The sequence below is a fragment of the Microtus pennsylvanicus genome, chromosome 5 (genome assembly GCF_037038515.1).
Source record: "Microtus pennsylvanicus isolate mMicPen1 chromosome 5, mMicPen1.hap1, whole genome shotgun sequence".
Classification (NCBI taxonomy): Eukaryota; Metazoa; Chordata; class Mammalia; order Rodentia; family Cricetidae; genus Microtus; species Microtus pennsylvanicus.
Window position 1 is genome coordinate 66983214 of NC_134583.1, and position 13134 is coordinate 66996347.

Below are 13134 nucleotides of genomic sequence, written 5' to 3' on the forward strand. Positions count from 1 at the left end.
AGCTGATTGCCCAGGAGGAGGCTGCTTTTGCTGCCAACCTCTCTGCCATCCATCTCCAGTGTCCCCTTTCCCCAAACCCTACAACAGGGTTCTGGAGACTGGCAGCCGGTCTCCAGAACGGAGGTAATTGCTCTGGAAGGAAACAGCAGTCTGCAATAGCCAGCTTCCTTCACAAACAGCAGGGTTGGCCTGCCGAATTTCCTCAGTTTTAACATGCCAGCAATTGTAAGACACACCATCCATCAATTTAATAACAGCCTTTAGAGCACAGGCGAGAGAACGCTTTACCTCCGTGGATGAACACTTAGATTTATTCTAAACTGCACACTATCAAATGGTAAGGGGAAAAGTTGATTTTAGATAAAGGAATTGTGGCCACAGCCTGAGTCACTCACAGGACAGTGGCCCCCAAGGGTGGGGTGGGGTGGGGCTGATTGTCTCTGGGGCCAGGTCTCCAAGTCGCCATGCCACACAGAGGACAAAGGTTAGAGTCCAGGCTGAAGAGGCTGAGGCAGGAACAGATGCAATGGGGCTGAGGTAACTGGTTTGGAAACCCCTCCTGCTGGCTGGGGTTTCCCTGGGGCACTCAGACCTGTGGCTACCAAGCAGGTTGGCTCATCACAAGCATGGAGCCACCTGCCTCTTCTGGCACTTGTCCCTAGCCTAGGTCTGCCGAGTTTCCTGTGTTTTAGAGACCTTACCAAGAGAGATGGGATCACTTCCCTCAACTGTGCCTCTGCATCTTTCAGAACGTTTGGACAAAAGAGAAAAGGCCCACCTCCCACCACAGTGCACCCCTTCTGACCTCATTCCCAGCTGGAGCTGGTCCTGGCTGCTGTGGTCTGCCTGCCTGGCCACACCCCACATCTCATGATTGTACTTTCCTGTTAGCCACAGCACATCTTAGGGTGCCTGCATCACAGCTCTGTGTTTAGCTCATTTCTACAGTCACCCTTCCTGGCATGTGGATGTAATCATTAGCAGAAGTCTCCCAACCTGCGGCCACTGGGCTGAGGAATTCCAAAGGGGGACACAGCTGTGTGTTAGCCTGGTGAGGATGAGCGCCGCTCAGCACCTTGATGAGCATACACTGTTTTTAGCCCTTCTTAAGTGTCATTGCTTGACTTCGCTGTTCACCCACCTCCCAAGACACAGGTAGGTGAGGGAAGCGACTTTCTGAGGCCTCCCACCACCTGGCTGACCTGCCCTCATTGCCTGCAGGTTAATCGACGGCATGAACATCACCACCGAGGATGAGCACATGTGGCTGATCCCCTTTTCCCCTGGGTTGGACCATGTGGTTATGATCCACTTTGACAGAGCCCAGAGCATTGCTGGCCTGCGCCTCTGGAACTACAATAAATCTCCCGAGGACACCTACCGAGGGGTAAGCCGGGCAGAGCGGAAGCCACTGTCAGGGAGGCAGCATGATGAATGGCTGGTGTGGGTGCTGGAGAGGAGCATAAATCCTCCAGAACCTTTCAAATGGAGGGGGTGACATCCAGGGAGAGAACAAGCTGTGTTTCCTGCACACAGGGCAGCCTGGGGAACTGCAGGGCTTGCCTCTCCTGTGACTGTGGGGCCCCTTCCCACACCGTCCAGGGTTGTCGTGTCAGCTGTCGGCCTGCTGTCCGTTGAGCACTGGAGAAGGTGCTATGAGGCAGTCTGTGTGCCTTCTCATTCCATCGGGTTCTCATCCTGCCTCCTCTTACTGCCCCACCTCTCAGCGTGCTAAGAAGGCGGGGAAAGAGTTGTCATTCTCTTGGGAACTACATAGCTAGAGTCTGGTCTCCATCTGCCAAGCATAGAACCCACTTTCTCTTTCAGTTGCTGGAGAAAAGGCAGGGGTGGCAAGTGGCCTCAGAATGTATGTAGCCCTTGCAGTGTGCTGGTGGATCCCAGCAGCATGGCTAGAAGATTCCTGCCTGGACAGTGTGTGCACTTATGTGTGATTGTGTGCACTCAGCAAGCTCTCAGTGAGCACAGTGCTGCTACCTGTCAGAAGGACCAGCTGGGTCTCTGTTATGTACCTAGAGAGGGCTTGCTAGGTGCTGAGGGTAGAAAGAGGGAAGCTGTGCCCATCTCCCAGATGGGGAGGGAGGTGAATGGAGGCTGGAGGCCTGCACAGCACTTGTAGAGGTGGTACCCTTGACCATCTCACCGCACTGCCACAGGCTCAGCCACTGATGTCTGGGGTCCCGCACCAAGTCCCATGCCTCCCCTGGGACTGAGACACATAGGATACACAAGTAAGTATCCTTTGGGCAGGGGCCTTACTCCAGGTGTTTTGTGTCCAAAATGGAACGTGACTGTCCTTGGAACTCAGGCCTGGCCCAATGTCCTGGTGTGGTGGAAAAGCCATCCACTGTCTTAGACTCAGGCAAGCTGTGTCTCCTTCTCTAGGTCAAAATCGCCCACGTGTCCCTGGACGGCCTGTGTGTGTCTCCCGCAGAAGGCTTTCTCATCCGAAAGGGGCCTGGCAACTGTCACTTTGATTTTGCACAAGAAATCCTCTTTGGGGACTACCTGCAGACCCGGCTGTCACCGGCACCCACCAGGAGGTGAGGGAGTGTGGGCTGGCCCACCAGTGTCCTCTGCGTGCATCCTCAGGGCTGGAGCTGCGGCCACGTGTATTGTCTAGAAACAGCTTCTCTTCCCCAGTCCCGATCCAGAAAAGGAGCAGGTGGGAAGCTCTCTTTGGGTTTGCAGGGATATCCTGGCCCTAGTATCCAGCATCCAGGTGGAAACCAAGTAAGTTTTACCCATTTACAGCCCCCAATGTCAGAGCACCAAAGGCCACAATAGGGAAACAAAAGAGCTCCCTTCCCCAATGGCAAAATTGTTAACAGTATCTTTGCATAGCACAGCCCAAGGAAGGCTGTAAAGAAGCTGGAGGGGAGGGCAGTGTAGTAGTTGTCTCTGTAGCCCTGGCCAGCCTAGAACTCACTGTGTAGATTAGGCTGGCCTTGAACTCACAGAGATCTTCCTGTCTCTTAGAATTTATGGTTGGAAGCTGGGATTTTATATTCATTTCACAGAAGTGGAAACTGCAGCCTGGACTGGGGATCATGAAGCCAGCAATGCTCAGGGCTTCCCCTCCATTCCCTTTCTCTTCTGCATCCCCATCCTGCCTACATTCCAGGGCCTTTGCTATGGCCAACTTGATCGCCGTTTAAGGCCGCCCAACCTCTGTCCATTCAAATGGCCTGTCACACTCAGGCACCCTGCCCTATCAGCAGCACCCAGCCCTCAGCCTAGCAGACTCCACTCCTCTGGGAAAGCAGGGGGTGTGGTTCAGAGAGTAACCCCGAGGCACATCTCACCCAGTCACGCACCAGCTGCATGACTTTCCTAAGTGGCTTCACCACTCTGTCCGGGTGCCCTCATCCATGCGTTCCCCCCCACACACACACACACCTCTAGGCTACTCTGAGGATTGCAAGGGTCTATAACAGGAGAGCTGCATCCCCCACTGTCCCACACACAGCCTCTCCTCTGGGTAAATGGGAGCTCACACTAGCGCCTCTGCAGTCCTTGGCTGAGGAGTGTCTCGGTGACCCTGGAACAAAAGGGCTCACGGTGCTGTTTTGGTCTCTTCCCAGGCTGGATTCAAAGAGCCTGGAGCGAGCCAGCATGGACTACGAGGCCCCGCTCATGCCCTGTGGCTGTATCCTTCTCCTTGGCGGCTGGAGTGCTCATGGGAAAGTGCAGCTAAGGAAGGTGGCACAAAGGGCTCAGCTGAGAGGGGCTGGAAAAGAGACAGGTGACCCAGAGAGCTGGCAGGGAGAAGGCAGGGACAGAGGCAGCAAGAGCCCCCCCTTCCTAGTGTGACCTCATTGCATGACAGGGAAACATGGCCCTGGGAGCAGGCCACAATGACAGCCCCACTTCCCAGCCACATAAACTAAATCACGGGAGTCAGGCATGATGGAGGCAGGAGGATCATGAGTACTAGACCATCCTAGACTACCTAGAGAGACAATGTCTCTTCAAAAAAGAGAAAAAAATCCAAATGTAGTAATATGGGCGGCGGCGGAGCCCCCGCCGCCTGCCCGGCTAGCTTTACCCGAAATAATTACACAGACACTGTATTCATTTAAACACTGCTTTGGCCCATTCCTATCTAGCCTCTTCTAGGCTAATTCTCACATATTAATTTAGCCCATTTCTAATCATCTGTGTAGCGCCCCTAGGTGCGCTTACCGGGAAGATTCTAGCCTAAGTCCATCCTGGGTCGGAGCTTCATAGCGTGCGTCTTCCCTGGAGCAGGTAGCATGGCGTCTCTCCTGCGTCTGCTCCGGAGAGGAGAGAGTGAGTCTGACCTCACTTCCTCTTCCTCCCAGCGTTCTGTTCTGTTTACTCCACCTACCTAAGGGTGGGCCTATCCAATGGGCCTAGCAGTTTCTTTATTGCTTAACCAATGAAATCAACAGATTAATATATGACACTCCCACATCATCCAAAAGCTAAATGCAAAAAACAAAAGAAGTCAGAGAGGTCAGATTTGCCTTGGTCTCTCCAGAGGTGTCCAGATCTGGAAGGAAGCAATGCCTTTGCCTGTGACTACCTGGGATGTTCCTGGGCTCCCAGGACTTCTGTTCCTGCTTCTAGAAATTGAGGACCAGGAAGATCCAAGGGGGGGCAGGCATCACCTTTTGCACAAGGACCTTGTCAGGAGGAATCGTTCTGCTGACCTGAGGCTGTTTCCCCACCCCTAACGTGCTTATTCCCATGAACTTGAAAGACACAGAGGAGAGGTATCTTGTTCTAATCATTTTATTCCCGGGCAGATGGGGGCACAAGGCAGGAGAGTCCCACCAGAACCATCTGTCCACCCTGTCTGCTCCTAGAACGGCTCCTTCCTGTCCACCCAGGGCAGGGACTGCGGCAAGTGTGGTGCTGTGTTCCTTTTAACAGACATCCATCCCTGGGAGAGGGACCCTTCCATGACAGACAAGAAGAGCCCCTATCGCCTCTGCCACTGTGTGGCCTTCTCCGGAAAACTGAGCTTCTCTTTTCCTTAACCATAGCACAGTCATCTTCCAATTCCAGCTGCTGTCCAGCTGGGGTGACCCCTACTACATCGGCCTCACGGGGCTGGAGCTGTATGACGAGCATGGGGAGAGGATCCCGTTGTCCCAGAACAGTATCCTTTCTCCTGGGAGCAGGAGGCGGCATGGGAAATGCTGCTGGCAGACCGGTGCAGGCTCCCAAGCCTGTAATTCTAGCCCTCAGGAGGTGGAGGCAGGAGGATTTTTCCCTACTTGAGGGCAGCCTGAACTACATAGCAAGGCCCTATTTCAAAAGACCAGATGAAGGTCAGACTTGGTGGTGAACGCCTCAGGTATCTATGAGTTTGAGGCCAGCCTGGATTACCTTGTCACAAAACAAAAGACCTACTGATAATGATGATGATGACGGTGATGGTAATGATGGCAATGTTGAAGTTGATTATGGTGGTAGTGGTGGCAGGGGTGGTGATGGAAGTTAGATGATACAGTATGATGCCACTGGACCCTTAGAGATGCTCTTAACATGATTACAAAGGTACCTACAACCGGTTCTCTGCAGACTAGAGTCCCATGATTGAGAGTGCAGGGAGATCCCTGCTAAGCATAGGCCCTTGGAGGGCACAGACACCTGGTGTTCTAAAGGCCCTGACAGTCTGCAGCAGACCTCGGTGGGAGAGGAGTGTATTAACTGGGGGGCCGTTTGCTCCTGATGTGCCCGTGTGGAGCCGTTGATTGGCCCAGAGAGTTCTGAAGGATTTCAGTTTGGTTGTTGGAATTTTTGGTGCAATCCCAGCCTCTGGAAGTTGGCTTGAGATCTGCCCATACAAGGCCCTTGGTCATGCAGAGTGACAGCGACTAAACCAAAGGTCTCATGGACGCCTTTTCAGTTTCCCTCAGTGCTGACTCCTGGGGCTCTTGTTGTCTGTCAGCCCCCCAAACTCAGTGATTCCTGGGGACTTCTGTACCAGGCATTGGGAGACAAAACCCATGCACCCACAGAAATCTTGGGAACAAAATATTCTGGAATCCTCATTGTCCAGAGGTGGAACTTTTGAGACCTGTTTACCCCAGGTCACAGAGCCCAGTTGTAAAGCTTTAAATCTCTTGCTTGTCTTCTTTGTTGCCTGCTTATCGTCAGCATCCTTGAGTGTGTGATCTCTGGCCCTCCAAATAGGGAAATGCCAGCCTAGCTCCAAAGTGTGTCCTATGTCTACCTGGGGACCTGGGTGTCTTCCTCATAATGTAGGGAATGGCTCCCAGATCTCTAAACTTGACTAATTTTACCAAGAGGGCTCATAGCCAGTGTCCTCCGAGGCTCTCCTGCCCATCTTAGAGCACAGAAGTTTTGTGCCTGTTACAGGTGAGGGGCAGGATAGGTAGTGCCCAGTGACTTGCCTGAGATTTCCTGCGACAGAGACAGATCCAGATTCTGCACATGTGCTTTGAGGTCCCTGCTCTAATCAGCTCCTGTTGGGCCAAGGTGGCAGATCTGACAAGACTGTGATTTGCCAGTCACTTGCCTGCCCAAGTGGGTGTGGCCTATATTTCAGAGCAGTGGCAGCACTACCATCCCTGTCTGTGCTTCTGCAAGTCCCTCATTTCCAGCTATTCCACCTGTGTGCCCTGACTTTGAACTTGACCCCTTAGCTCCCACACACAATCCCTTCTCCTTGGCCACAACCCCATTTTCTTAGAAAATAGAATATGCTGGGCGGTGTTGGCGCACGCCTTTAATCCCAACACTCGGGAGGCAGAGGCAGGCGGATCTCTGTGAGTTTGAGGCCAGCCTGGTCTACAGAGTGAGTTCCAGGACAGGCTTCAAAGATACAGAGAAACCCTGTCTCAAACAAACAAACAAACATAAAAAACAAAAATAGAATGCATCTATTTTCACTGTCATTCCCAGCCTGCTAAAATGTAGGACGCTAGCCCAGCATCTCCTGAGACACAGTGCTGACCGCTTGACAGCTGCCTTGAGGGTGACACACTGTGCACAGTGTATGAGTTTGGGTTACGACAGCTTAACCTACACCTCAGACATTGCAGCCTTTCCGGACAGCGTGAACGCTCTTGAAGGTGTATGCGGGGACGTGCGAACCCCTGACAAGCTTATTGACCAAGTCAACGACACCAGTGATGGCAGGCACATGTGGCTGGCCCCCATCCTGCCCGGTCTGGTGGGTACCTGCCCCCGGACCCAGTGACTCTGGGAGCCACCAGAGAGGTGCCAGCTGTGACTAACAGCTCGTGTGTGACCCTTCCAGGCCCACAGTTCCTTCTCTTACTCTGTGGACTTTACTCAAAAAGATACCAGATGTGTGAGGAGCTCCAGGGACCCTGAAGTCAGGGTCTCTGCATCTTCTTGCCTCTTCTTGTAAGGCCTCTGAAGCCCACTCCACTGTGGCATTTTTCCCTTTCCACTCTCCTCTGCCTGGTTCTGTTCCTTATATCACATGGCCCAGGCCTCAGCGTGGCCATCTTGCCCTCGCTCTGGCCCCCATCAGCCAAGTCAGCCATTCTTACCACTGACTCTTTCCTAGCTCTCAAACCTGCAGTGGGTCTGATCCATCATCGCAGAGAGGGAGGAAGGTCCAGGAGAGGGTACTGGCCACCAGCACCCTCCACCTCAGGAGCAGAGCCTGTCAGCAGAACATGGTGGGATGCAGGGTCCCTGCCCCTCTCCTGTAACTCAGTATAAAATGACTTTTTCCTCTTAGAGGAGGGAACAACTCCCACAGGGCCAACCCCTCAGCCTGGCCCCCTGCTGTAAAGGGGTACACACAGCCCTTGTGGCCCTTAGAGCCCAACCAAAAGCTGTTCACTGCCCTTCTCTGGCCACTGTCATTCTCCTAGTGGGAATCTAAGAGTCTGAGCAGAAGGAGCCCCCACCCAGCCATCACAGTCTCCAGGTCTTTGCTCTCCGCAAGCTAGACTCACCTCACATCCAGTTCTTTAACTTACTGGCCCTCCAAGTGAGGAGGGAGGTTTTTCTGATGTTGAGCCTGCTGCACTGTTCAGTTCGTGCTGACCTGAGGCTGAGTGCTAGCGGTTTGGTACTCCCCGGCAGACATGGGCTAGAAGAAACCATGGTGCCGGGGCCAGAGGACTCTGGCTTTTCCTCTGTAACTCTTGGAAAGGATAAATGGGTCAGGACCATGCGCATTGCTTGGTGGGGAGATGCTCCCAGCCTCAGCAGGTGGAGACTGTCCCTGGGCTTTGACCCGAGGAACAGAAGGCCAGACTGCTCTCAGTTCTCCGCCAGGATTTAAATGAGGGCCACAGCAGCAGGAGGCAGCAGGCCCTCCCAGAGCCAGCTCAGCAGTTTGTTCCAAACGCAACCACACGTGACTGGACTCAAAATGGGGTCTAAGGAGAAGAGACCTCGGAACTTGAAGCTTCCCACAAGGGGTGTGCTGCCACTGGCATCTGGGGCCCAGCTTCCTGCCCTGGTGCCCTGGGCCCAGCCTGCAGCTCTGTTTCCAAACACAGCTGCTTTAATTAGTTTTGCTCTCTGACAGGTGAACCGGGTGTATGTCATCTTCGATCTGCCCACCACTGTGTCAATGATCAAACTGTGGAATTACACGAAAACACCTCAGCGAGGGGTGAAGGAGTTTGGCGTGAGTCCTCACTAGCTGGTGTGGGAGATGACTGTGCTCTCTGGGAATTGGGCTGTGGGCAATTACCATTTGCTGCAGTTGGGTCTCTGTCTCCAGTTGCAACCTTGGAAATGCCTGGTCCCCCGGAGCAGGGAAATCAGCCACCCCACTGTGAATTCAGAACAGCTTTGGAATAATCCAAAGCAAGCTCTGAACTTGGCCCTGGACTTGGTGTTGCTTTCAGGGCTCTCTCTAGAATCACACAGCCTTAAGTGGCACCTGGGTGGCCAGGGGGAAAGAGCAGAAGCCATGGAGGCCAGAGATTGAGTCTGCCTCTATCTCTAGAGTTGGTCACCCAGTATTGTGAAATTCCTGGAGCCTCAGCTTCCAAGCCTGCAGTCCACGCTGACAGCATGTGTCCTTCATGCTGGTGTGGGGACGGGCCTACCATCAACATGGGTCTTCAGTGAAGCTTGGGCTTGGGACAGCAGAGGGGTGGGGTGAATTAGGAGGGGCGGGGCCTCATTCCTATTCTGTCTCTTAGCTTCTGGTGGATGACTTGCTGGTGTACAATGGCATTCTTGCCATGGTGAGTCACCTGGTTGGGGGCATCCTGCCCACATGTGAGCCTACCGTGCCCCACCATACCATCCTCTTTGCCGAGGACACTGACTCGTGTCACCAGGAGAAACACACTATCAGGTATACCCCTGACCAGCTCTAATGAGGATGGGTGGCAGGGACCTGGCCTGGGAGGCTGATGGGCCTTCTGTCTGCCTCTCCTGCAGTAAGGCAGAGGAAGACCAGGACATACAGATGACGAATGAAAACCAGGTCATTACCACCTCGAGGAGGAAGCCGGGCACTGCGGACCCAGGCAGGTGGCATGTCTCTGCCCTACACATCCCTGTCAGAGGTTCGGTCTGGGTGGAGAGGAAGCAGGCATCAGAGTCTACTGGCTTGTCCTGCCTGCTCAATACCTCTTTCCGTCTGGGAACCTGTCCCAGAGTAACAAGCAGCTTCTGGCTGTATGCCTTCCCTGTGACCAGGAAGGAAGGGCAAGGCACACTGTGGGAAACCAGGAAAAGGCACCAAGAAGAGGACTTCCTGGGACAGGTGGCATCTGATCTGGGTCCTAAAGGATGTCTAGTAGCATAGACAAAGGCCTTATGGGTTCCATGGTAGAGCCTACTTCATGCATGGGATAGGCCATGAAGGATGCCCAGAACACAGGCTTGCCAGGTCTATGTCTGCTCTCAGGGACTGTGTAACTCACTCCTGTGTCCTGTTTCCACAGCCTTACGCCCCAAAACCTGCATACGTGAGAAGGAGATCTCCAGGCGTTGGCGGTGCTGACTGGGACAGGAGGGAGAGCCGCTCCAGGCTGGCTAGGTTCTGTCACCAGTCCTGGACAGCGCCCATGTTCCTCACACTTCAGGGGTGGCCAGCTGGATCCCCAAGGGCTGAAAGAGTGTGAAGAGACAGGAGACTTTAATCACAGCCTCAGGAACTCTGGGGGTCAGATGAAAGGGTCAAGAACAGAATAGCTGCCCCCGGCCACACTGGGCTGCTGCTGGGAGCCAGGGGTACCTGGTTTGGTTCCTCTTTGTGCCTCTCCTGTGAGGTCCGTAAGAGCAGGGCCTGTGGCACCCCAGTCCTAGGCAGCTCCTGATCCAGGCCAGAACTCAGTACATGACCCTGGGGCCAGTGCCCCTCGCTGCACAGCCCTGCTCACTAAGGGCAACAGAGACGCTGAAAGGCCGGCTGTGCCACAGCTCCTCACCTATCCAGTGCCTCTGGAGGCCTGGAGGGGACAGGCCTAGGTGGCCTCGGTCCTGCTTAGGAGAGGAAGTGAGCTGTAGTATTTGCTGAAATCTGCCCTCAGCCCCTGCCTCTCCTCCCATCACACACACATACGCACACACACACACACACACACACACACACGTCAGAGTTGGGAGGACCTGGGCTCAGGCTTGCCCCTTCTCCCTGCAGCCCAGAGCCCCATGCCTGCATGTACATCTATAGAACAAGCTCAGATCAGGGACCCAATCAGTCTCCCAGCAGTGGGTAATTTCTGGTTCCAAATATTAATCTGTTGTTTTCCTGGCTTGCGGCCCAGTGGGGCCGGTGCTATGGTACGGAGCTCAGTACGTTCTGATGCTACCAAGAAGCACAAAAGCTTCCAAGCGGCAACACCCAGCAGCTGTACAGATGTTTTTATTCGAAGCCAGCTGATGTGCAGATAGGATTGCCTCTCTGATGAGAATCCATCATCTCTGTAGCCTCCAGGGCCCCCCGGCTCCTCCACTCATTCCCAGATGAGCCACACACCTCCCAGGAGGCCCATCAGACCAGCTCCTAGAAGGAAGCTAAGACCACGGCTTTAACAGGAATCCAACTTCTAATCCTCAGGGTGGACACAGGTTTTTTTTTTTTTTTGACCACCCAAGACTGTGACTTTGGTGTGCTCCCTGCAGATCCTTGGTGGGTGTTTATAAGTGTGTAAACAGTGTGTAAATGCAGTCTCGGAGGGAAGGCACTGGTACAAGCATTAACTCTCAAATAAATGTCTATTTTTTCTTAACAAAATCAATAAAAAATGTTATTAAGAATAGAGTGTGGTACACTGGATGGGGTCAGCCTGAGGGAGCCTTTGCTGCCTCCAGCTGTACGCCACGGTTGATCTAAGGCTTGCTGAAAACTCGCACATGTGCCTATCTGAGCTCTGCTTCCACGCCTGCAGGTGGGGACGTGGCCCTGGACCCATTTTCTCTGCCGTGTCCACCTACCACACCAGGAAACTGTGCATGCATTACACACCCGGCACTAATCATTTAATCCATGTTACATATAAAGGGGCTGGGGCACAGAGAAGCTGCGTAACCTTCCCAGGGCATACGACTTTGAAAGCTGTTGATGAATGCACAGATCCTCAGGTGACTGCTTGCTGGACAGCAGGGTGACAGCCCCGTAGGAGTTTTTGACTACAGGGCCTCATCTGGGGCGACTTCAGATTCCTAGGGTCATCCTCCACCTGCTGTTCTTACCCACTTCCTCCAGAAGAGTATGGCTGGTCCATAGCATCAGGACTCAGTTGCTCTTGGACAGGAAGGGGGAGGCGAACATCTACACCCAGGTGACCTCAGTTCTCTAGAAAGTCACCACCCAGCTGTGGTACTGGTGAGGAGCACGGGCCCTGCAGAGTGTGGGCTTTGTACCTCCACACACTCACACACACACACAGAGTGGGCTCTGCACCTACACACACACACACACACACACACAGAGTGTGGGCTCTGTACCTACACACACACACACAGAGTGTGGGCTCTGTACCTCCACACACACACACACACACACACACACACACACACACACACACAGAGTGGGCTCTGCACCTACACACACACACACACAGAGTGTGGGCTCTGCACCTACACACACACACACACAGCGTGGGCTCTGCACCTCCACACACACACACACACACAGAGTGTGGGCTCTGCACCTACACACACACACAGAGCGTGGGCTCTGCACCTCCATACACACTCACACACACACACACACACACACACACACACACACACACAGCGTGGGCTCTGCACCTCCACATGCTCACACACACACACTCAAACTCATCCACACACTGTTGTGGATAAGAAGCATGGCCTCTGTCCTGTGGGGCAGACACTGGCCAGGCTGTCCCCTAGATCCACCCAGTCCCTTAGACCCTGCTTGGCCCAGATCCTGCCTCTGGGGGGATGTACAGAGCGGCCTCATCTGGTGATGGAGCCAGTGAGGGTGTTCACACTGTGGCTGCCCAGAACCAGACTAGGCGAGTGAGGCTAGATGGAGAAATGGCCTAGGGTAGTGCTCTTCAGATGTCCCCATGGCCCCTTTGTTCTGCTGGCTTTCATCTTCGCAGCCAGGAGATGAAGTTGGGGAGCACATGAAGGAGCAGGTGTGTGGCAGCAGTGTTCACAAGGAAGCCCCAACCCTGAGGACCTGCTATAGGCTGGGGAGTTTGGAGAGGGCTGCATGCCCACTAGTGCCCAGGGCTGTCTCTCAGCTCACAGCCCTGGCATACGGGCAGCTCTTGGCAGCCTTGTTTCATAGGAACAGCAACAACACCAATGGTAGCCAACATATTTGAAGCTGGCTCTCTGCCAGGGAGCTGGGCCTGTGGGGGTAGACACTGGTCCTAATTTGCTGTAGGTGCCCTTCTCCCAGCACATTGCATGCTGGGCATGGTTCTGTGGCAGGAAGACCTGGGTTCCACCATCCTCTCTTCCCCAATCCAAAGCACCTTCTCATGAGCCACCCTGGCTGTGTTACCTCAATGGAGCTTAGGCCCTGACCCAGGCTCCCCTGCACAGCAGTGGCACCTTCTTCCAGGAGCTGTCCCAGCACCCAGAGCTTGGGTCTCACAGTGCATCCCTCTCAGGAGACACTCAGCCAAGTCTCCTAGTGACCATCATTTCATGTACAGACTTAAGAGCGGGATGCACAGACCTCAG

General features: G+C 54.0%; 1 protein-coding gene across 6 annotated transcripts in view; it reads left to right on the forward strand.

Annotated features, from left to right (window-relative positions):
• Katnip (katanin interacting protein) overlaps positions 1-11226 on the forward strand; it is a 173824-nt gene extending 162598 nt beyond the window's left edge. For all 6 annotated transcript variants that reach the window (XM_075972153.1, XM_075972156.1, XM_075972150.1 and 3 more), the window contains 9 exons: positions 1222-1387; positions 2404-2561; positions 3603-3667; positions 5036-5146; positions 7050-7189; positions 8531-8632; positions 9156-9313; positions 9400-9488; positions 9909-11226. In XM_075972153.1, the coding sequence (XP_075828268.1) occupies positions 1222-1387; positions 2404-2561; positions 3603-3667; positions 5036-5146; positions 7050-7189; positions 8531-8632; positions 9156-9313; positions 9400-9488; positions 9909-9967 (1048 nt within the window). In that variant the 3' untranslated portion in view covers positions 9968-11226. The remainder of the gene's footprint in view (positions 1-1221; positions 1388-2403; positions 2562-3602; positions 3668-5035; positions 5147-7049; positions 7190-8530; positions 8633-9155; positions 9314-9399; positions 9489-9908) is intronic.
• Positions 11227-13134: the final 1908 nt, after the last annotated feature.